The sequence below is a fragment of the Schistocerca nitens genome, chromosome 2, assembly GCF_023898315.1.
Source record: "Schistocerca nitens isolate TAMUIC-IGC-003100 chromosome 2, iqSchNite1.1, whole genome shotgun sequence".
Lineage (NCBI taxonomy): Eukaryota > Metazoa > Arthropoda > Insecta > Orthoptera > Acrididae > Schistocerca > Schistocerca nitens.
Window position 1 is genome coordinate 494,293,660 of NC_064615.1, and position 26,289 is coordinate 494,319,948.

General features: G+C 44.2%; 1 protein-coding gene across 1 annotated transcript in view; it reads left to right on the forward strand.

Annotated features, from left to right (window-relative positions):
- Positions 1 to 26,289, forward strand: part of LOC126236453 (H(+)/Cl(-) exchange transporter 7) — a 255,269-nt gene that overhangs the window by 103,024 nt on the left and 125,956 nt on the right. Inside the window, exons 5-6 of the mRNA XM_049945772.1 lie at positions 16,299 to 16,442; positions 18,169 to 18,346. Of these exons, the coding sequence (XP_049801729.1) occupies positions 16,299 to 16,442; positions 18,169 to 18,346 (322 nt within the window). The remainder of the gene's footprint in view (positions 1 to 16,298; positions 16,443 to 18,168; positions 18,347 to 26,289) is intronic.

Here is a 26,289-nt window from a genome sequence, read left to right on the forward strand (position 1 = left end):
CCATAGCCGGATGTGTCAAGTCTTGTACCAGGATGCGTAACGGTACCTTGTTAGAAACTGAGAGTGCCTTTCAGGCACAAAAACTGCTTCGGGCCACACTCCTGTACACATTCCCTGTCCGGGTGGAGGCTCACCGCACTTTGAATTTGTCGCGTGGTGTGGTATATACTAGATCACTCGACGGATGGACTGACGAGGAGATTGTCTTTCCTCGCTGAGCAGGGCGTGACGGCTGTCCATAGGGTCATGAAAAAGGTCAACAATGACCTTGTACTGACCTGGACACTTTTCTTGACCTTTGATAGTTTTCAGCTGCTGTCGCACATCAAAGCGGACAAAGAGTTTATTTCTGTTCGCCCCTATGTCCCGACACCTATGCGCTGCTACCAGTGTCAGCATTTTAATCACACTCGCCAGTCTTGTTCTAATGTGGCTAAATGTGTCATTGTGGCAGGGACGCCCATGAGGGTGACTGTCCACCTCCGTCTCCTTGTTGCGTGAACTGTCAGGGTGACCATGCAGCGTCCTCCCGCGACTTGCCCATCTACAAGGATAAACGCTGTATACAGGAAATTCGGGTAAAAGAGAAAGTCTCCGCCTCGGCTGCTCGCATGCTATTTGCTAGTAGGAAGCCCACGCTGCTCCCAGCAGGGAAATACAGTACTGTCCTCGCCTCTTCTCGGACTACCAGGGAGGTGGCGACGCAGACATGCGATCTGACCTTCAGCACTACGGTCGTCCGTTCGGCCAGTGCTAAGATCGCCCGGTCAACGTCTCCTCTTCCTCCCGTCACCCCTAAGACGCAAGCGCCTTCATCAGCTTCTGCCAAGACTAAGACCCAGAAGTCAGATGCACAGGCCTTCAAGAAGGAACCGTCTCATGCAGACTTCCTACGTACCTCGAACTCCCAGCCATCGACCAGTAGTTCCACTAAACGACCTTCGAAGAAGGCTTATAGGAAGAAATGTTCTCCTTCTCCGCCACGGCGCATTTCTTCTCCTCTGCCACCCAGCGGTTGCTGCTCCAGGCCGTCATTCGTTTCGCCTGGCCGCACCGCTGGTAGCCGAACATCTGGCCATTCACGGGTGGAGGAAGCTCCCCCTCCTGGCCCTCTTAACAAGATGACTGACAAACCTATTGAACCAATGGACGATGACTCTCCGCCTATTGATAGCGGCGGCAGTGCTCACTCGAAGCCAGGCCCTCAGCGGCCTTCGAGGTGACCCCTTCTTGCTTCTCCTTTTTCTTCTCACGATGGCACTTCTTCATTGGAATATTCGCGGCATTCACTCCAACCGAGAGGACTTAAAGTTGCTGCTACGCTTGCACTGTCTGCTCATCGTAGCTCTCCAGGAAACGAAGCTACGCCCATGCGATCAAATTGACTTGGCACACTACACCTCTGTGACCTACCCCCTGTGGCAGGTATTCCAGCTCATGGACGGGTTATGTTGCTGGTCCGGTATGATATTTACTATGATCCCATCACATTGCACACCGGCCTGCAGGCAGTTGCCGTCCGAATTACTCTCCCCACTTTTACATTTGTACCGTTTACACTCCATTGTCGTCTGCCGTTACCAGGGCAGACATGATGCAAATTATTGCTCAGCTACCTGCACCATTTTTGTTAACTGGAGACTTCAATGCCCACCATCCCCTTTGGGGCTCTCCAGCATCCTGCCCGAGAGGCTCCCTGTTAGCAGACCTTTTCAACCACCTCAATCTTGTCTGCCTCAATACTGGCGCCCCTACTTTTCTTTCGGACAGAACTCACATCTATTCCCATTTAGACCTCTCTATATGTACTACCTAACTTGCACGCCGGTTTGAGTGGTTCGCACTTTCTGATACATATTCGAGCGACCACTTCCCTTGTGTTATCCATCTCCTGCATCATACCCCCTCTCCGTGCTCAGCTAGTTGGAACATCTCCAAAGCAGACTGGGGGCTCTTCTCTTCCAGGGCGACCTTTCAGGATCAAACCTTCGCAAGCTGCGATAGTCAGGTCGCACACCTCACGCAAGTGATTCTCACTGCTGCTGAATATTCCATCCCTCATACTACTTCTTCTCCACGTCGCGTACCGGTCCCCTGGTGGACCGTAGCATGTAGAGACGCTTTACATGCTCGTTGACGTACTTTATGCACTTTTAAATGCCACCCTACAATGGCGAATTGTATCAATTATAAACGATTACGTGCTCAGTGTCGTCGTGTTATTAAAGAAAGCAAGAAAGCCAGCTGGGCTGCTTCACAAGCACCTTCAACAGTTTTACTCCTTCTGTTGTCTGGGGTAGCCTGCACCGGCTATCTGGCACTAAGGTCCACTCACCAGTTTCTGGCTTGACGGTCGCGAATGACGTCCTTGTGGCCCCTGAGGATGTCTCCAATGCCTTCGGCCGCTTTTTTGCAGAGGTTTCGAGCTCTGCTCATTACCACCCTGCCTTCCTCCCCCGCAAACAGGCAGAGGCGGCAAGGCCACCTACCTTCTGCTCCTCGAATCGTGAAAGTTATAATGCCCCATTCACCATGCGGGAACTCAAAAATGCACTTGCCCGGTCACGGTCCTCCGCTCCAGGGCCTGATTCTATTCATATTGAGATGCTAAAGAACCTCTCTCCTGCGGGTAAAGGTTTTCTTCTTCGTACTTATAATCGCATCTGGATTGAGGGTCTTGTTCCCATATGCTGGCACGAGTCTATTATTGTCCCGATTCCTAAGCCGGGGAAGGACAAGCACTTGCCTTCCATCTCCCTTACCAGCTGTGTCTGTAAGGTGATGGAGCGAATGGTTAACTCTCGTTTGGTTTGGCTGCTCAAATCTCGACGCCTACTTACCAATGTACAATGTGGATTTCGTAGGCGCTGCTCTGCTGTTGAGCATCTGGTTACCTTGTCGACCTTCATTATGAATAACTTGTTGCGGAAGTGCCCAACCGCAGCTGTGTTCTTTGATTTGGAGAAGGCTTAAGACACCTGTTGGAGGGCGGACATTCTCCGCACCATGCATACATGGGGCCTTCGCGATTGCCTCCCTCTTTTTATTCGTGCCTTTTTAATGGATCGACAGTTCAGGGTACGTGTGGGTTCTGTCCTGTCCGACGCCTTTCACCAGGAGAATGGGGTGCCACAGGGCTCAGTTTTGAGCATCGCTCTCTTCGCCATAGCGATCAATCCAATAATGGATTGCCTCCCAGCTGATGTATCAGGCTCCCTTTTCGTGGACGATTTTACCACCTATTGCAGCGTGCAGCGTACATGTTTCCTGGAGCGCTGTCTTCAGCGTTGTCTTGACCGTCTTTACTCCTGGAGTGTCGCCAATGGCTTCCATTTTTCTGCCGAGATGACGGTCTGTGTTAACTTCTGGCGCTACAAAGAGTTTCTCCCACTGTCCTTACGACTTGGTCCCGTTGCTCTCCCATTCGTGGAGACAACAAAATTTTTAGGTCTTACATTTGACAGGAAACTTAGCTGGTCTCCACATGTGTCATATTTGGCTGCCCATTCTCTAAATGTCCTCCGTGTTCTCAGCGGTATGTCGTGGGGAGCAGATCGAACCGTCCTACTTCGCCTATATCGGTCTATCGTCAGCTCGAAGCTGGATTATGGGAGCTTCGTATACTGCTCTGCACGGCCGTCCATCTTACGCCGCCTCAATTCTATACAACATCGGGGTTTATGTCTTGTGATCGGAGCGTTCTATACTAGTCCCGTCGAGAGTCTTCATGCTGAAGCCGGTGAATTGCCACTAACCTACCGGCGCGATATACTGCTTTGTCGGTATGCCTGTCGGCTATTGTCAATGCCCGACCACCCGTCTTATCGTTCCTTTTTTGACGACTCTCTCAACCGTCAATACGGGTTGTATCTCTCTGCCCTGCTACCCCCTGGAGTTCGCTTTCATTGCCTCCTTCAGCACCTTAATTTTTCACTCCCTACAACCTTTCGAATGGGCAAGAGCCAAACGTCACCTTGGCTCCAGGCTCAGGTTCGCGTTCACCTTGACCTCAGCTCGCTCCCATAGGAGGTTACCCCAGCTTCAGTATACCGCTCCTGTTTTGTTGAACTTCATTCGAAGTTAATTAATGTGATCTTCATTTATACAGATGGCTCTAAGACCAATGACGGTGTCGGGTGTTCTTTTATTGTCTGGGCACACAGTTTCAAATACCAGTTCCATGGCCATTGTTCGGTCTTCACAGCTGAGCTATTTGCCCTCTACCAGGCTGTTCTTTACATCTGCTACGACTGACATTCTGCTTATGTCATCTGCTCCGATTCTCTGAGCGCTATCCAGAGCCTCAGTGATCCGTATCCGGTTCACCCTTTCGTGCACCGGATCCAACGCTCTCTTCAGCAGCTGGCGGACGACTTGGTTCTCCGGTTACCTTTATGTGGGTTCCTGGCCACGTCGGTATCCTTGGGAACGAAGCTGCAGATGCCGCGGCCAAGGCTGCGGTCCTCCAGCCTCGGACAGCTTCTTGTTGTGTCCCTTCATCACATTGTAGCAGGGTCATTTGTCAGCACATTTTATCGCTGTGGCATGCCGATTGGGCTACACTTACGGACAACAAGCTTCGGGCCTTGAAACCTCTTCCCACAGTTTGGACGACCTCTTCACGCCCTTCTCAGAGGGAGGAGGTCGTTTTGGCCCGTTTATGAATTGGACACTGCCAGTTCAGCCATCGCCATCTGCTGATGGCTGCGCCGGCGCCGTTCTGCCCATGTGGGCAATTGCTGACAGTACGCCACATTTTAACGTCCTGTCCGAATTTTAATACACTGCGCGTTGATCTTCGCCTGCCATGTACTCTGGATGCCATTTTAGCGGATGACCCAGGAGCAGCTGCTCGTGTTCTTCGCTTTATCCACTTGACAAACCTGTCTAAGGACATTTAATTATGCTGTTTTTTAATCCTATGCCTGTTAATATGTCTTTTATAGTGTTGTCCCTTTTAGTTGCTGTTTTAACCTTGTGCCTCGCAGTGCATTCCTAACTTAGTCTGGGCGCTAATGACCATTGAAGTTGTGCGCCCTAAAACCACAAAAAAAAAAAAAAAAAAAAAAAAAAAAAAAAAAAAAGTGTTACATGTCGAGATTGTGGGGTCCTTCCCATCCCAATACTCCATGTGCCCCACTTCCCATCTGTGTCAACTGCAGAGAGCACAATTACCCTTGCTTGCTAGACTGTAGGATTCTACAGAAAGAATGGAAGATAATAGAATAAGACCATGGACCGACTGACCTACACTGAGGCTAAGCGAAAATATGAGAGGCTACGTCCTGTGTGTATGACATCAACCTACGCCGCTGCTACGACAACGGTTCTACCATCTCCTGTTTCACAGTTGGCTCTCAGAGCCGTCGGACTTCACCTGTTCCCATGATTGTGGGTGGCACTTCCCTCCCTGTTGCTCCTGCACCACCTACTTCGGGAGCAATACCACCCCCTCTCCCCCCAAACCATCGGGGACATGAGTCCCCACTTCTCAGCTGGAGAAGCATAAGTGTTCTTTGGCTCCTCTTGCCAGGAAGTGGTCCCTTGGGTCACTCCCTTCCCAGGTTCCGACCAGTGGAAAAGTAGATACCCGCCAGTAGTGGAAGCAACCACAGGTAGCCGGTCGTAGGGCTTCATGGTCCTCCTCAGTCTCTGAGACTGACCCAGTGAAGCCCTCCCAGCCAGAAACAGCAAAGGAACAACGAGAGAAACCAAAAAAAAAAGGCGGCACCCAAGAATCCAGACCTTGCGGTGGCACCCGTACAACCACTCCCTACAAGCTCTGCATCTGAGGATGTGATGGAGATTTTGGCATCCGCTGAGGACCTAGATCTCGCCGGACCCTCAGACACAGTGGATGTCGATCGCACAGGTACTGAATCAGTGGCAGCAGGTGACCCTGAGGCATAAACCCTTGAGCGCTTCATGCCTACCTAGCCTAACAATGACGTCATCCTCCAGTGGAATTGTGGTGGTTTTTTCCACCACCTGGCTGAGCTATGGCAGTTGTTAGGCCTTATACCTGCTTTCTGCATTGCTCTCCAGGAAACCTGGTTCCTGGCAATGCGAACCCCTGTCCTTCGCAGCTATAGGGGATATTACAAGAACTGTAGTGGATATAATAGGGAGTCAGGTGGAGTTTGTGTCTATGTCCTGAACTCGGTGTGTAGTGAACCTGTATCCCTTCAAACTCCTCTTGAAGTTGTGGCTGTCAGGATAAGGACGATGCAGGAAATAACTGTCTGCAACGTATATCTTCCTCCAGATGGTGTGGTACCTCTGAACGTCTTGTCTGCCCTGCTTGATCAACTCCCTAAACTTTTCCTATTTCTGGGAGATTTTAACGCCCATAACCCCTTGTGGGGTAGTCCCATGCTTACTTCCCGAGGCAGAGGAGGCAGAAATTTACTGTCCCAACTCGACCTCTGCCTCTTAAATACTGGGGCCGTAAAACATTTCAATATGGCCCATGGTAGTTACTCGGTCCTTGATTTATCAATCTCCAGCCCAGGACTCCTCCCATATATCCACAGGAGAGCACATGACAACCTGTGTGGTAGTGACTGCTTACCCATCTTCCCGTTACTTCCCCGGCATCATGTCCATGGACGCCTACCCAGATGGGCTTGAGATAGGCAGATGGGGAAGCCTTCACCTCTGCTGTCACTGTAGAATCTCCCCCACATGGTGCCATTGATGTTGTAGTTGACCAGGTCACCACAACAGTCGTTTCTGTAGTGGAAAACGCGATCCCTCATTCTGAAGGGTGGCCCCAGCGAAAGACAGTCCCATGGTGATCGCCAGTAGTCGCTGAGGCCATTAAAGAGCGTCAGAGAGCTCTAGAGTGACATAAAGTGCACCCTTACCTGCAGCAGCTCATAGTCATTAAACGGCTCCGTGCCTGGGTTCGCAAGCTTATACAAAGACAAAAGCAGGAGTGCTGGAAGAGAAATGTCTCAACCATTGGGTGCTATACGGCACCTTCCCAAGTCTGGACCAAGATCAAATGTCTTTTAGGGTTCAAGACCCCAGCGGGTGTCCCTGGTGTTCACACCAATTGCGTGTTTTATACCAACGCAAACGCAATTGCTGAGCACTTTGCTGTGCACTTTCCCCTTACCTCTGAGTCAGAGAATTATCTCCAAGCCTTTCGCGTCCCCAAACGGCAGATGGAAGGGAGGATTCTCTCGTTAACTACACGCCACAGTGAGCCCTATAATGCCCCATTTACAGAGTGGAAGTTCCTCAGTGCCCTTGCATTTTGCCCCGACACAGCTTGAAATATTATATCCCGGCTAAGACTCAAGTTGAAAATATGGTCACTATTTTTTATTTACTTATATTTGCCATATTTCGTGACAGTACCTTTTCCGTTAGACATTTGCAAGGCGATATTAGTCTTGGCTTCAGTTGTCTAAGTATGATTCCACAATGCATCTTTGTCGGCTGCAGAAAAGACGTGGTTCAACGTGTTTGTCTCATTTTGGTGTTTCAAATACCATTTCTTCAAATGTAGTTTCTTTTTTTATGGTTAATACAAAAAAAATAGTAACATAATTCAAAATTATTTATGACGGCGACCTTCACATTGTTCTTCCATCAACACACACCAAGAGTTAGCTGCCGACTGACTATAGTCAAAGACGACTCCAGCATTAAAGATATTTTACACATCACACAAGCTTCCACTTGTAATCAGTCTCTTTGCTATTCTTCGATACATTTACTAATAGTAATCAATATGCTTTCACTCTCAAAAACATAAGTAAATTAACATATAATAAGGCAAATTACAATAAATTCTGACAGAAAGTATAAAAAAAACATTTACAGTTTGGTATTGACAAATACAGTAAAAAAAATAACATCTCCCAGATCCATTACAACTGCTCCCCAGGGCTTTTGTTGTTATGGACATATACAACAAAATCTCGACCACACTCACTGATGGATCTGTATTACACAATTAGTACATTAATGATGCAGTCTGATAACCTCTTCCAAATTTGGACTCTTCGAATCTGTGGACTTGTTACTGGCTGTTGTTGCAATGATACTTCCCCATTAATCCCATACACAAAAAAATTCAAGTAAAGAAATTATTTGTCATGACAAATATATGTGGTATAAAACATACATGAGAAATATTCTAACATACAGCATACAGATTGAAAATAATAGGAAGGTAAAACTCATTTCCTAGAATAAGATTTAATTTTTTTTTAATATTTGCCTTATATATATATATATATATATATATATATATATATATATATATATAATTTTGATTTTTTTATTATTTTTTTATTCATGTTTTTTTTTCTTTTGTATATATTTTTTTGCTTATGATTTTCTTTTTAAATTTTTTTTACTCATGGTTTTTTTATTATTTTGTATTTTTTTCCCTTGCTTATGGTTTTCTTCTTTTAGTACAGCTAAAGATACAACAGTATTATCTAAATTTTTTGCAATTATTTATGTACACTTGCCTCTCTACTACAATATTACTAAAAGTCACATTCTTGTGAAGAGTACTTTTGCTCCCCACAACATCAGTATAAACAACAATAAACTGCTCATATATCATGAGGCTTTATCTACAATTGGTTTTGAAACTTATACCTTTGCATGCATATCCTCACATGCATGCCTTCACCCACAGGGAAGACTTAGCTTCCAAAAATTAGAAAAATTCAGAAATGCTCACTATGGAGACTTTTTTTGTAAAAAAGTAAAAATAAATCTTTCTCTCATTCTTTGTTACAACAGAGTTTTTTCATCACTTTCAATTAACATGTGACTTCAAATTATTAATTTATACATGCAAATATACATACTTGGTTGTACAGGCAGTTTCGTTCTAACAAGCGTATTCCAGTGGAGGACTTTTGTTTTAGATAATAATAGGTTATTTAATTTTGAAATTATGATTTCCCGTTTATACAGTTTTAAAGAGACAACATTCCTGAGACCAAATAATTTCTTTGACTTAGGATACACCAAACAATAAGCATTAGGGTGTGGATTTTCTATGACTTCAAAAGGCCCAATATAGATATCAAAGAATTTTTTAATTTCTGAAGTTAACATTTTTGATTTTTCATGAGATTTTACCTGAAGCTCACACTGATAACCCTGTATCCTACCAGGTATGTCACTGAAAACATCACTGTATTCCCACAGCAGATTTTCTAACTGTTGTTTTTGCTCCCCAGATAAATTTTGTGTTTCTGAAATTTTCAAATTTACTAAATTCCCAAATTCAACTTCATCAGTATCAAATCTATGAGTTTCAATATTCTCCAATCTATTTTCTTTTAGTAAATTGATACTGTCAAAATTTCCATTACTCTGATCACCAAGTGTGTTCACGAAATTTGTCTGAATGTATTCCGTTTCACTAGTTTCTATCAAAAGTTTTCTTCCAACCCAATCAAATGCTGTATTTACTTTTACTATCCAATTCATACCCAAAAGAAAATCCTCATTAAATTCCTGAATTACAAAACATCCATGTGTGAACAACTTGCCTTCAATTAAAAATGTCACTAAAGCCTGGCACCTTTTATCTTTACCCCAACAACTGGCATTTCAACATAATCTTTCCCCACTTTCAATTTCTTGCTTAACCTTTCAGATATTCCCGAGATCTCACTTCCTGTATCAATTAAACATTTACCAATCCATGACCCAATTTGAACTTTTATATAAGGACTGCAAAATTGATCACTTTTCTCAGAACCTGTATCCTCATGTAATAAATCACTTTCAATTTCCCCAAACCTATACTTATCAGAATCATATGGTATATCATTACATGTATTATTTGTCAAAGTTATAAAATTTGCACAAGATACAAAATTGTTATTAGTACTCTCTATTATCTCAAATAGCCAAGAATTTTCATCCAAATCACATTGTATACTATTGAAGTATCCTTCAGCTTTTCAAAAATAAAATATCTCATCTTTTTCCACCACTCAGGACATACAGTTTCACATACATTAATAAGCATCTTTCTAAAGTTCTTGTCAAAAGAAATAGTTTCACTGTTCAGCCATATATTCATAAGAAATGTGTGTGCATCATTAGTATCTGTAAAAGTTTCACTTAGGCTAGAAGTTAGACATGTGTCATCGTTATTTGTGTAGTCAGATTCTTTACCGACAACATCAAAATTCACACTTTCACATACATCCAGCTTGTGAGCTTTATTCATCCTGGTAACATCCCTGGGAATTTCTATAATATTCTCACTATTTAATCCATTTTCAACCATGTGTATACCCAACTCCCTATTTAAACTAATGAAATACCTTTCCTCAACATCATCATCAATACCATTACCATCATTATCAACTTTATCATCAACATCATTATCATTACACATATTCAGGTCATACACATTCAAATTATCCCTCAAAATATTATTTCCCCTTTCTAAAGTTACCAGATCCCTTTCACCAACATTTTCATTCTCACAGCATGCATTCTCTCTTTCATTCACACACATCTCTGAACTACTACAAATTACATCATCTGACAAAGTGTTGTTCTTTTCTGCCCAAGTGTAAAACTCCGTTAAATTAAATGAATCACAATTACTTTTATCTACTGTATGTTCTTGTGTACTGAAAATGTTATCTTTATCATCATTATTTTCCTCTTGAAATTTCTTCAATAAGTAACAACTAATGACCTCATGTGATAGCTTAGGTTTGGAACTGTCATGTTTTGGTTTATGATAGTCACATCCATTGGTCCTTTCATCATGCTCACCTTCTGCCTCAACCTTGCGGACCTTCAAGGGGGCGTCTACTCGTTTTTTATTTCCGGTTCCTGTTTGAACTGCTGATTGTGGTTCTGCCAATGTCTCTGATCAACATTTCTGTTCCCATAATATGCCAAACATTACCTGATTGTTGGTAGTTTCTATTGTACTGATCTCTAACAAAATTTCTGTGATTTTGATCCCCAAAGTGTTCTCTATTTTGTTGTTCTTGTTTTGGATAAAAATTATGGTCCCTCTTTTGAAAATTGTTATATCCGCATGAATTTTGACTGACACCATGATAATTGTTTTGTTCCCTTTTTTGAAAGTTGTCATTTCCCCAATTTTGACCATTACCTTTCTGAGTAAACCCACTGTGTGTTCTTGTTGTTACCCTATCCAACTTTTCAATATAATTGAGAAACTGCTCTACATTACTATCAGGACAATGAACTAAACTCAACTGCATTGCTGATGGCAATCTTCTCATTAAGGTATCAATTTTGATCAAGTCATCCAAAGGTTTTGTTAAATGAATAAGTTTTTGAAGTTCACGTTTGCAAAATTGTTTCATGTTCCCATCTGATTCTCTATAGTTTCTCCCATTCAAAAATTCACTTTTGATTCTAGTTTGTTTAAGATCATCCCAAAATTTTTCCAGAAATTTTGATTCAAATTCTGAAAAGGTCATCCCCAAAGTTACAATCTGGTTTGCCCAAGTCAAAGCTTCCCCTTCCAAGAATTTTTTCACAAATTTAATTTTCATATCATCTGGTGAGTGAGGTAAAAAACAATCCTTACAATACTGTATAAAATCAACAGGATGTAAGGGTCCATCTACCGAAAAGTGCGTCACTGGAATATTAGATACAAGATTGCATGTGTTGACATTGTGATTTTTACTTTGAAATTCAATGTCAAAACTTTCAAGTTTTTCGCTAAGTTCTCTGACAGATTTTTTGTTTTCTAAATCATTGCACTCTATTTTTTTTTCTAGAGTAACCAAACGATTGTCAGTTTCCTGTTGTACATTTTTTACTAAAACTTTTGTGTTCTCATCCAAATTTTTAATTTCCCCTTTTATCTCATTAAATTCAATTAAATTTCTTTCCCTATCTACCAGTAACTCATTTTTTACAGTATTAATTTCACCGCTCAATTTAGCATCAATTTCATTTACTTTTGCTTCCACAGATTCAATATTTTCCTCAACACTGCCAACTCTGTTCGAAAGATCACCCACTTGGGTATTGACTGCTTGGACTTGCAACAAAATGTTATCAATTTTTTCATCCTAGTAAGTCTTACTGTCGTCAACTGATTGTTTAATTTCTTTCGTGAAATTTACAAGAAAACTTTTTAAATCAAATTGATCGGTTCTTTCTGTTTCATTTGACCTGTCCTGATTTCCGAAGTCTATTAAATTACTACTTTCTACTTTAGGCACAATACTCTCGAAAATCTCATAAGTCATTGTGAAGAACAAAAATTTATACTCAACAATACAAAACAAGATAAAAATATTGTTTTAACAAAATACGAGGGTTTCGTGACTTATCTGGAACACTCTTCTACTGTTGCAATTCCACGTTTTCCATCCATGTGATTGTTGACCAAAATTCTTGAAGTATTTTCATCTGTCGAAAATTATATTTTTTGCCGAAACATTTCTTCTCAAAACTTTTACTTCCCGATGAACACAAATACTGTAACACACATTCTGAAGAAACTGGTATTAACACACAAAAAATTTTCTTCCTCGTAGCACTGTTGAAGATCTCGTGAACACAATATCCCGGCTACAGTCCCCAGTTGAAATATTGTATCCCGGCTAAGACACAAGTTGAAAATATGGTCACTATTTTTTATTTACTTATATTTGCCATATTTCGTGACAGTACCTTTTCCGTTAGACGTTTGCAAGGCGATATTAGTCTTGGCTTCAGTTGTCTAAGTATGATTCCACAATGCATCTTTGTCGGCTGCAGAAAGGACATGGTTCAACGTGTTTGTCTCATTTTGGTGTTTCAAATACCAGTTCTTCAAATGTAGTTTCTTTTTTTATGGTTAATACAAAAAAATAGTAACATAATTCAAAATTATTTATGACGGCGACCTTCACATTGTTCTTCCGTCAACACACACCAAGAGTTAGCTGCCGACTGACTATAGTCAAAGACGACTCCAGCGTTAAAGATATTTTACACATCACACAAGCTTCCACTTGTAATCAGTCTCTTTGCTATTCTTCGATACATTTACTAATAGTAATCAATATGCTTTCACTCTCAAAAACATAAGTAAATTAACATATAATAAGGCAAATTACAATAAATTCTGACAAAAAGTATAAAAAAAAACATTTACAGTTTGGTATTGACAAATACAGTAAAAAAAATAACATCTCCCAGATCCATTACAAGCTCCTGGGCCATATCGAATCCACAGTCAGATAATTAAACCTCTCTTGCCTGACTACAAGCGACATCTCCTCATTGCCTTCAACCAGATGTGGTGCGATGTCGTCGTCTTCCCATCCCAGTGGCCTGAGAGCACCGTCATTCCGGTGCTCAAATCTGGTAACAACCCGCTTGACATGGATAGCTATCAGCCCATTAGCCTCACCAATATTGTTTGTAAGCTTCTGAAACATATGGTGTGTTGGCGGTTGAGTTGGGTCCTGGAGTCAGGTAGCCTCCTGGCCCCATGTCAGTGCGGCTTCTGCCAGGGTCGCTCTACCACTGATAATCTGGAATCCCTCGAGTCTGCCATCTGAACAGCCTTTTTGAGGTGCAAACACCTGGTTGCCGTCTTTTTTTGACTTACATAAAGCATACAACACAACCTGGTGACATCATATCCTTGCTACACTGTATGAGCGGGGTCTCTGGGGACCGCTCCCAATTTTTATCCAAAACTTCCTGTCGCTTCATACTTTGTCCAAGTTGGTGCCTCCCATAGTCCTTCTCCCCCCCCCCCCCCCCCCAAATAAGCAGGAGAATGGCATCCTGCAGGGCTCTGTATTGAGTGTCTATTTCTTTTTAGTGGCCATTAATGGTCTAGCAGCAGCTGTAGGGGCTTCAGTCTCACTATCTCTGTGTGCAGACGATTTCTGCATTTCGTACTGGTGCTCCAGTACTGGTGTTGGTGAGCGGCACCTATAGGGAGCCATCCACAAGGCGCAGTCATGGGTTCTAGCCCATGGTTTACAGTTTTCAACCACAAAGTCGTATGTCGTGCACTTCTGTCGGCGTCATACCGTTCATCCGGACCCAGAACTTTACCTTCCTGACGATCCACTCACTGTAGTGGAGATATATCGATTCCTAGGACTCCATTGACTTTGCTTCCTCGTCTTCGTCAGCTTAATCGAAAGTGCTGGCAGTACCTCAATGCCCTCTGTTGCCTGAGCAACACCAATTGGGGTGTAGATCGCTCTACGCTTCTGCAGCTCTACAGAGCCCTGGTCCAATCCCGAATTGACTATGAGAGTGTGGTTTATTGTTCGGCAGTGCCCTCAGCATTACGTTTACTCGACTTTGTGCACCACTGCGGGGTTCGAATAGCTACAGGAAGTTTTAGGACAAGTCCGGTGACCAGCATACTGATGGAGGCTGGTGTCTCTCCACTGCAGATCAGACGTGCGCAACTGCTTGCCAGTTACGCAGCACACATTCATAGTTCCTCTGAGCATCTGAATTACAGTCTCTGTTTCCCTGCCCGCAGAAGTCCATCTCCCAGATTGGCGGCCCATGTCGGGGCTAACGACTGCAGTTCCTTCCCTCCGAACTGGAGTCCTTCCCTTTACCACCTCTACTTGTGGTCCGTTCACGTACGCCTTCATGGTGTATGCCTCGGCCACAGCTTCGTCTGGACCTTTTGCATGGCCCTAAGGACTCTGTTAACCCCGCCGCTCTCCGCTGTCACTTCCTCTAGATTCTTGTCGTGTTCCGGGGCTCTGACGTGGTTTACACAGACGGCTTGATGGCTTATGGTCACATAGGCTTTGCGTATGTTCATGGAGGACATATTGAACAGCACTCCTTACCAAATGGCTGCAGTGTGTTCACTGCAGAGCTGGCGGCCATATCTCATGCTCTTGAGCACATCCACTCGTGCTCTAGCATGTCATTTCTCCTGTGTACTGACTCATTGAGTAGTCTACAAGCTACGGACCAGTGCTACCCTCGCCATACTCTGGTAGCGTCCATCCAGAAGTGCATCTATGCCCTGGAACGGTTTCGTCGTTCAGTGGCGTTTGTGTGGACCCCATGACACGTCGGAGTCCCGGGCTACAAACTTGCCGACAGGCTGTCCAAACAGGCAACGCAGAAACTGCTTCTGGAGATAGGCATGTCCGAAGCTGACCTGCGTCTTACGCCGCAGGGTTTTCTGGCTTTGGGAGACGAAATGTCGTAACAGTATGCACAACAAACTGTGTGTCATTAAGGAGACTATGAATGCGTGGAAGTCTTCCATGTGGTTCTCTTGCAGGGAATCAGTTGTCCTCTGCCGGCTCTGCATTGGCCATACATGGCTAACGCATGGTTACCTACTCTTTCGTGAGGACCAACCTGTGTGTCGCTGTGGCTCCCAAATGACAGTTGTTCACCTCTTGCTGGACTGCCCACTTTTAGCCGCTCTTTGGCGGACTTTTAACTTTCCCAGTTTCCTACCTTTGGTGTTGGGCTTCGATGCCTCAGCAGCATCTTTAGTTTTACGTATAATTGTGAGAGTGGGTTTTATACTTCTATATAGGTTTTAGTGAATGTCCTTTGTCCCTCTGTGTCCTCCACCGTAGTGCTTTTAGGGTCTTTCTAGCATCTCTCTGTTGTTTTCTTGTCCTCTTGTTCCTTTTAGTGTTCGTTACCTTTCCTTTGTTTTGTGGTTTTTCCTCTCTTTCCATTTTGTGTTATATGTCTCATCCGTTTTTTTTTCTCACACTTGTGACATTTTTTTATTAGCAACAAGGGAATGATGACCTCGTAGTTTGGTCCCTTCCCCCCTCTTTTAAACCAACCAACCAATCCACATTTGCATGAACATTGAGCATTGGGACTGTATGCATTGTGAAACACCGTTTTAAAGAGTCGGCCCACATTTCTCTTAAAAAGCTCTAGAATTCTAATTTCAGCAATACGTATTGAAAATCAACATTTGTCATTTTAATGTCTATGATGTACAACTACGAGAACATTCCACTTGCTTTAGAAATTTCTTCTTAAATGTATAAAACTGACAATGTATGAATTTTTATATACGTGAGCAAAGTTGATATTTCCCTAAATAGAAACTACTAGATATCCATATATTCTATTAGATTTCATGTTATTTATTTTGTACTGTCAAAACTTACATTAATATGGATTATTGGGTAGTAAATGTAGTTCTAATTAAATTAATATGCAAAATGATAATTATGCATGCAATGATATGTGTGCAAGAGATGAATTCTAATGTGAAATGACTTGCAAGGAAATTCCTTTTTATTGTCATATGTACTGAAATATAAACTTATGCTTTGCAGCCCACAGCTGCAGGGAGTGGGATACCCCAAGTGAAATGTTATTTAAATGGCATAAAGATTCCTCGAGTGGTACGCATAAAGACACTACTAGTAAAGGTGATAGGTGTAGTGTGCTCTGTTGTTGGAGGCTTGGCTGCTGGCAAGGTATGTATGGCTCTCATGGTATTTTGATTTAGAATGGGACTAGTGCATGTGGTGTTCCTTGGACTGCTAAAAATGAAGTTATAACCTAGTGGATTACAAAATATACTTGGGTGAGCGAGGTAGAAATACAACAGAAATTTCTGTATCCCACACACACCTCACTCCCCCCCACCCCCACCCCCCCCACACACACCTCACTCCCCCCACCCCCCACACACACACCTCACTCCCCCCCACACCTCACTCCCCCCCACACAAACACCTCACTCCCCCCCACACAAACACCTCACTCCCCCCCACACAAACACCTCACTCCCCCCCCTCCAAACACCTCACTCCCCCCCCTCCAAACACCTCACTCCCCCCCTCCAAACACCTCACTCCCCCCCTCCACACACCTCACTCCCCCCCTCCACACACCTCACTCCCCCCCTCCAAACACCTCACTCCCCCCCTCCAAACACCTCACTCCCCTCCTCCAAACACCTCACTCCCCCCCTCCACACACCTCACTCCCCCCCTCCACACACCTCACTCCCCCCCTCCACACACCTCACTCCCCCCCTCCACACACCTCACTCCCCCCCTCCACACACCTCACTCCCCCCTCCACACACACACACACACACACACACACACACACACACACACACACACACACACACACACACCCCTCACGCCCCCCCCACACACACATACCTCACGCCCCCCCCCCACACACATACCTCACGCCGCCGCCCCCCTCCCCCCACACACACACACCTCCCCCCCCAATAACACAAACCCCTCACGCCCCCCCCAATAACACACACCCCTCACACCCCCCCCCCACACATCTCACTCCCCCCCCCCCCCCCCACACACACATCTCACTCCCCCCCCCCACACACACATCTCACTCCCCCCCCACACACACATCTCACTCCCCCCCACACACACCTCACTCCCCCCCACACACACCTCACTCCCCCCCACACACACCTCACTCCCCCCCCCCACACACCTCACTCCCCCCACACACACCTCACTCCCCCCACACACACCTCACTCCCCCCCCCCCCCCACACACACCTCACTCCCCCCCCCCCCCACACACACACACCTCACTCCCCACCCACACACACACCTCACTCCCCCCCCCCACACACACACCTCACTCCCCCCCCCCCCACACACACACCCTACTCCCCCCCCACACACACAAACACTCGTAATGCCCCGTCCCCAACTCCCCCCACCCCACTCTCTTCAATCTTCCCAACTCCCCCCCCCACCCCATTCCCTTCAATCCTCCCAACTCCCCCCCACAACCCAACTCCGTTCAATCCTCCCAACTCCCCCCACCCCACTCCCTTCAATCCTCCCAACTCCCCCCACCCCACTCCCTTCAATCCTCCCAACTCCCCCCACCCCACTCCCTTCAATCCTCCCAACTCCCCCCACCCCACTCCCTTCAATCCTCCCAACTCCCCCCACCCCACTCCCTTCAATCCTCCCAACTCCCCCCACCCCACTCCCTTCAATCCTCCCAACTCCCCCCACCCCACTCCCTTCAATCCTCCCAACTCCCACACCTCCTCTCCCAAGGTGCTCTCACCCATCTTTTTGCAAGCGTCAGTACTTTCACACAGTATCCTTATAATAAAAATCTCGGCCAATCTTTGTACATTTTCTATCTGTGAAGAAGTCAGTTGTTTTCATTTGTCTAATTTTACACATTAATTAGGAAGGTCCCATGATACACTCAGGAGCTGTTGTGGCTGCAGGCATTTCACAAGGAAAGAGCACAACATTGCGTCAAGACTTCAACATATTACAGTACTTCAGGGAGGACCATGAGAAACGAGACTTTGTCTGTGGAGGTGCAGCAGCAGGTGTTGCTGCAGCCTTTGGTGCACCTGTTGGTAAGTTTACACCTCTGATAATCTTTCACACTTTATTAGGTTGATGCTTTTTCCCCTTCTCATTTGGCCTCCTTGTACGAGTCTCTTTCTGTGATAGAAAATAACTAAAAGTCCTATGGGGAGCAGAATGTCACCAGCTTTATGATGAAAAGATCGTCTGCTTTCATGTGTGCAGACAGTGCCCCCTATGGCATTCCATCTCGTTGAAGACTACCATTGTATGCTACTTCAATTTGGTTTTGTTGTTACTTTCAATATAGTTTCCAACTTCTTGATTCATTAATTTTTGATATGTAACAAGCTGTAAATAATGTGTTGCTGTGATGAAGTTTTTTTTGTGACTTAAATTTAAATCATTCTACTTTCACATAGTCATCTCGTGTGACTGAGTGTCTTGCAAAATGTTAGTGGTACGTTATGATTATAATTATTTCAGTCTTCATCAGGTATGTATGTGTAATACAGACATGAACAGTAAAAAGTTCACAACTGTTCAACAATTCTTGTTTATTGCGTTCTATTGTCTTCTGTGTCCTGTATTTTGTCCCTTCTGATGCTTCTTAAAAAAATTTCTTGCTGTCTAATGACAATTTTCTTCTTCTACTTTCTGTTGGATTTTCCCTCATCTCTTTCTGTTCTTTTTCTTTACACTACATATGTATGTTAGTTTCATGTAATAGATCGCTTCAAGGAGAACCTTCAGGGATGTGGAACGAGTCAAGGTATACACGAACATAACAGAAAGACATCACAGAGACATAATTTACATGCTGTATTAACTATAAATTATTATTGTCCTGCTTAATGCTATCTACCCTTGTTCTTATCGTTATCGTTGTTGTAGTTTTGTTGTTGTTGTTGTTGTTGTTGTCATAGTCATCTTCAGTCCCAAGACTGGTTTGTTGCAGCTCACCATGCCAGTGTATTCTGTAAGCCTTCCTCTCTGAATAAATACTGCTTGGTGTTTACATCTCTTGGTGTCCCTCTATAAGTTCTACCCCCATACACTTCCCCCCAATGCCAAATTGACAATTTCTTGTTGCCTCAGGATGTTTCCTATCAACTGAGACCTCTTTCAGTGGGCTGTGCCATATTTTTTTTTCTTTAAGTAGACTCATTGTCTTTCCTCATTAGTTCTTTGATCTACCCATCAAGTCTACAGTATTCTTCTGTAGCAATATGTTTCAAAAGCTTCACTTCTCTTCTTGTCTGAATTGTTTGGTGCCCATTTCACAACATAAAAGGCTGCACTCCAGACAATAATACCTTCAGAAAAGACTTACTAATGTTCAAATTTGTATTTGATGTTATTTCTTTTCAGAAATGGTTTTCTTGCTTTTGTCATTTTGCATGTTCCTCCCGCAATAAGTGTGTGGTCTGCACTGGTGCCCGAGTTATTGCAGCCTTTCTTCTTTTCCAGGTTGCTTTATCTTCCACTTCCTTTTTCCTCCCAGTCCTTATTCCTCTCCCATTACCCCTACCTTTCCCTCTCTTGGTGTTCATATTTATGTAGGCCCAGGTATCCTACTGACTTAATTTTGTCTTGCTGTTATGGTTTCTTTGCTTTTGCTCTGCTGTTTTGGTTTCTTTGCTTTTGCTCCTCATTTTTCGCTTTTCTTTTTCGGGGCCCCTTAGGGATTTGACCTCCATATCTAAATTTAACATCTGTAGTGTGAGCCAGATGGGGAAGAACTCCCTCCCTAGCATCTTTGGTGAGGGTTCTTCCTCCCCCCCCCCCCCCCCACCTCCCCCACCGTTTTGTTGCATGGTGGAACTCTTATGCACCCATTTGGCTGTGCCCCCTGACACTACAGGGATCTCACTGCTGGTACTTTCGCTGTGAACACCTTGAAAGCCTAAGAGTGGTTGCCCATCTTTTTGGGGCATCAAAACTGTGGAAAACAACTGCAGGGATGGGTGATACCCTTGAGGTGAACCCCTGATTGGAGTGGATGGTACCAGGGTGGACGATTGGCACATGGAACATGTTATATTCCCTGGCTGCTCTTCCGTGGCCGTGTCTCTTCCTAGGAATAGTTCTGTCTCAATTCCTGATTCTGCCTTCTCAGGCTTTCTCTCCTTGGCTTCCCTCTGGGAGGAGGGCCAAGCCTGCCAGTGTGGGTGAACCCTTTCCATGGTTCCTGGTCTGTTTCAGGAGTGACGGGGAGACTTCTGTGGCCACCAGACTCCCTTTCTTTTGTGGATCACATGAGTACAAGTTTGGTGAAACAGAGTCCTTAATCAAGATGAGATCTGGTCCCCTCCTTATAAAGTCAACTTTTGCCAGCAAGTCGGCCTTCCTCCATGCCTACAAACATATTGGAGGCATCCCAGTGAATATCACTCCTCACGAATCTCTCAATATGACACAGGGTGTAATTTTCCACCTTCTCCTCCAGTCCAGGGATGAACTTAGGGCCAATCTGGAATGATGAAGCCTTCATTTCGTCCAGCATGTCCTGAGATGCTCTAAAGCCAATTATGTAGACACTAAACTGCTCTGGTCTACATTCTTCCCACTCATTGGAATGTCCAGTGTATACAAAGGAAAAAAGAATCCAGGAAATAAATATCCTTGACTGTCTCAGCTACTTTGAGGCCCAGAAGTAGTTTGACAGACTTCAACCTGTGAATCTCTAATCTATCCTTGCCTCAGTTACATCTTCGCCTCCTCCCCCCCTCCCCCCACCTTATTCCCTCTCCTGCCCCTCTTCCCTGCCCCCCCCTCCCCCCATGGAATCTCCCGCACTTTCTCCTCAAGGAATTGCTGTTGCTCCTCTTCCTCTTCAGCCAGAGAAGAAATCCTCCTCTCTGGCTCCTGCTGGGATGGAGCTCCCTCTTGGAATACGTTTCCACGACATTCTCAAGATAGGAAGTCTGCTACGTCGGGTCGGATGATGGCCCCACACTCCGAGGGCCCCAAAGCCACTTGCTCTCTGTCCAATCTGAACATCGCTACCGTTTGTTCCGTTTCTGATAACACATCCTCTCTCCTTCCAAGGAAGAAGAAGCAGCAGCACAAGTCCAAGGACGAGGCTTCCCAGCCATCCTGGAGGGGCTTCACCCCTTCCTTCTCACTTTGAATAAGCTCCAGTTTTTATGGATGTCAATTCGTCCTCATCAGTTACGACCACTGACCCAGTGACATGACCTGCTGTTGGTTTCTTTATGTCTAACCTGGAATCTATCCACATGATAATCCAGTGGAATTGCAAAGGATATTACTGTCACCTACCAGTGATAGAACAACTTACTTCCTCTTATTCTGCAGTCTGTCTTCCTCTTCAAGAAACACACTCTCTAATGCTTTAGATGACAAGAATCAATTTGGAGCTGATTTGCCAACTGCACACCTCTCTCACATCAGTTGACTTACTTGGTAAGCACTGCCAAGCTTCTTCTCTGGATAGTCGGCCACGTCGATCTCCTAAAACTCCTTCTCCGAAGAATACTGCTGGTTAATGGAATTTATCAAAGTCTCTCTCTCTCTCTCTCTCTCTCTCTCTCTCTCTCTCTCTCTCTCTCTCTCTCCCTCCCTCCCTCCCTCCCTCCCTCCCCCCCCCCCCCACCCAATGAAATAAGTGGATACTTGCAGAACACTTTTAGTTTAGTCTTGGTGTATTTCAGCTTCCACAAAGAACAAATTCACAGTTTCTCACATATGTATTCGGAAGTTTGTAAGTTGACCAATTCGTCTCACATTAGACTCGATTAAATACATTTACAATAGCGTTGGTCTAACAACCATATAATTTATGAAAATGTCTTGCTTCTAGCAAGTCCAACACATGAATTACTTGAAAGTCTAACCTCATTTCTTCCTTTGTCCTTAAAAATCATCACAGTCACTAAAAGCACAGAATAATACATAAACACTCCTTGTTCTTCTCTACACATACACTGAAACTTTATGGATTGTACAACAGGTACTTGCTGTCCACCATTCGGCCGCTGCGTCCGCAATTCACTCGTGACTGTTTTTAGACCTACACACACAAACATGCAATGCGCAGTAGGTTGGATTCATCTCTCTCACACTTATATTTAAAATATTGTGTGTTCGAGATGGAGGAAGGCCAAGTGGTTCTAGAATTTACACAGAAATTCTTGAAGCTCTACATATCCCCCCCCCCCCCCCCCCCCCCCCTGGATTGGACATGCAATATTTTATGTACATCTATATCACATATAACAACAATTCATATTTCAACAGTATACCTTGTTCTTTTCATAACCGGGAATACTCTTTTTGTTATTATTTAGCTCTTATTTTTTTTCATTTTACTTTAATTATAAAATGTGAATATTTCAATCAATGTTGGAGTTCGTTTTCGTATATCTAGGAATTGTGAGGAATAAACCTTTAGTTTCCATTATAAGCTACAGGTGTTCATGACACTTGAGTACTTTATTCTTTATTCTAATTCCTTGTACTATTTTTCCCTTAGTACGTACTAGTATCATTATTTATAGTAATTTGTAGTCCGGAGGAACTCTGGGCAACTGAATTTTTCGACACTTGTAAACTCGCATAAAACATAATAAAGCTAGTGGTATATAGAATTCAAACTTACCAGAATAATTCCTATTAAATGTGTGACTTATGTTGCCCTAGGATCAGTGCCTATACCTTACATGTGGGTGGACCCTATGAGTTCACTTCCTCCTTCTGTTCTGGTAGGTACGCACCTTTATAAAACATTCCTATTCATGAGGCCACAGGTCGTCCTATCTCTATGTAGGTACGCCTGCCCTATATCCTTAGCAAATTCCGGGTACGCCCCACTTATCCTCTATGAGTAGGCCTCACGGTTCATTGCCCTAGTATACATCTTTAGGTACACTATAATTAAATATTTCCTGGTAAAATAAAAATCTATTTTACACTTCACTCTCTCTTCTTAGTACCTTATTTACCCTAGAGTTCTCCTCTACTTTTCAACTTCTATGGTCTTAGTAGATACTATGTCTACACACATTGTTCGACTCATGGTAGATACTACGTCTACCTATTCTGTTCAAGCCGCACTAGCCTAATATTCATCAATTTATATGAGTATTCGCTACACTGACTTACATTACTCATGCTTCCTGCTTATGTATACTCGTTGTAAGATCATCATAGTTTTTCTATACTTATGGACATTTGCGATATGGAATCTTCGTTGTTCTTATATGATACCTTTTCATGTAAATAGGCAATGTAGAACCATCATAATAAAAACAATGTGTGCGTCTTTCTAGATGTACGTATATCTTTTCCCCTACAACCCTTGGCGGTTCTTACACCCTTCTAATCTGTAACTTCATTGTTTGTGTATTCGTATTTCTTTGTGGGTATGTGTAAGTGTGTTTGTGTGTTCTGATTCTTCAGCCTTCTTATGTGAAAATAAGTTGTAGGTTATAGGAAACCATGGAGACTAAGAAGGACTTCTGCGATAGAAGTATATGAATATGCAAAGAGGGAAAAAACAGTTAGGTCCTCCAAAGAGAAGTAAGAAAGGAAAAAATAGAAATGGTTGCTAAGATTGAAGAAGTGAAAGAAGATAGCCCCAAAGACAGGAAGAAACCCTTCCAAACACTCCTCCCCCCCCCCCCCCCTCTTCCACCTTCCCCAGGATCCCTACCTTGCCAGTACTTGAGTGGGAAGCCAGAGGAGATGTGGTGTTAAATCGTCTCCTACAGAACAGACATTCCCACCTTAACCCTTGAGGTCCCCGAAGAAAATCTTAGCAACCCTATGGAAATGGCAAATGGTGAAGAACCAGTTACACTTGTTTGTGAGGGTTGTTTGAAAGGTGTGATGTGTGCTCTGTTTTAGCCATGATTTATCTGTTGGTGTAAATCGTGCTCTTATTTACACTGTCCACCCCTTTCAAAATCAATACAAGCATTCCCATCTACATCACATCTCATAAAAGGTATAAAATATTATATACAAAATATAAAATCCATACACTGCAGTATAACGATTGTTCAGTTAGTTATACGATATTACCTTTTTCCACAAATATAATATTCTATTCTGTTCATTTCGTCTAGAGATCACTGTTTATGTGTGATTCTCTTAAATTGTATTCTATTTTGTTGTCATATCCAGTTTTCTCAGTACTAAAATTATAGGATAGTTTAAAAATTCAAGAATAGATTACAGAATAGTTTAAGATTTGAAGGGAATTCGGTGCAGTAAACTATTTTGGAAGAAACACCGAAAACCACTCTCGGGATCAGACGGTCGTCACTCCGCCCGTTAACACAGAACATTAACGTCTCTGGGGGATATGTGACTCCGCCCGGGTCCCATGGATCTGATATTAACTTCACTTGAGCAAGTGCAGACCAGTACTTCTCATTAAATTTTGTTTGAAAGTATCACCACTTCCCTAGGTAACACAATCACCACTTCCCTAGGTGACACAATCACCACTTCCCTAGGTGACACAATCACCACTTCCCTAGGTGACACAATCACCACTTCCCTAGGTGACACAATCACCACTTCCCTAGGTGACACAATCACCACTTCCCTAGGTGACACAATCACCACTTCCCTAGGTGACACAATCACCACTTCCCTAGGTGACACAATCACCACTTCCCTAGGTGACACAATCACCACTTCCCTAGGTGACACAATCACCACTTCCCTAGGTGACACAATCACCACTTCCCTAGGTGACACAATCACCACTTCCCTAGGTGACACAATCACCACTTCCCTAGGTGACACAATCACCACTTCCCTAGGTGACACAATCACCACTTCCCTAGGTGACACAATCACCACTTCCCTAGGTGACACAATCACCACTTCCCTAGGTGACACAATCACCACTTCCCTAGGTGACACAATCACCACTTCCCTAGGTGACACAATCACCACTTCCCTAGGTGACACAATCACCACTTCCCTAGGTGACACAATCACCACTTCCCTAGGTGACACAATCACCACTTCCCTAGGTGACACAATCACCACTTCCCTAGGTGACACAATCACCACTTCCCTAGGTGACACAATCACCACTTCCCTAGGTGACACAATCACCACTTCCCTAGGTGACACAATCACCACTTCCCTAGGTGACACAATCACCACTTCCCTAGGTGACACAATCACCACTTCCCTAGGTGACACAATCACCACTTCCCTAGGTGACACAATCACCACTTCCCTAGGTGACACAATCACCACTTCCCTAGGTGACACAATCACCACTTCCCTAGGTGACACAATCACCACTTCCCTAGGTGACACAATCACCACTTCCCTAGGTGACACAATCACCACTTCCCTAGGTGACACAATCACCACTTCCCTAGGTGACACAATCACCACTTCCCTAGGTGACACAATCACCACTTCCCTAGGTGACACAATCACCACTTCCCTAGGTGACACAATCACCACTTCCCTAGGTGACACAATCACCACTTCCCTAGGTGACACAATCACCACTTCCCTAGGTGACACAATCACCACTTCCCTAGGTGACACAATCACCACTTCCCTAGGTGACACAATCACCACTTCCCTAGGTGACACAATCACCACTTCCCTAGGTGACACAATCACCACTTCCCTAGGTGACACAATCACCACTTCCCTAGGTGACACAATCACCACTTCCCTAGGTGACACAATCACCACTTCCCTAGGTGACACAATCACCACTTCCCTAGGTGACACAATCACCACTTCCCTAGGTGACACAATCACCACTTCCCTAGGTGACACAATCACCACTTCCCTAGGTGACACAATCACCACTTCCCTAGGTGACACAATCACCACTTCCCTAGGTGACACAATCACCACTTCCCTAGGTGACACAATCACCACTTCCCTAGGTGACACAATCACCACTTCCCTAGGTGACACAATCACCACTTCCCTAGGTGACACAATCACCACTTCCCTAGGTGACACAATCACCACTTCC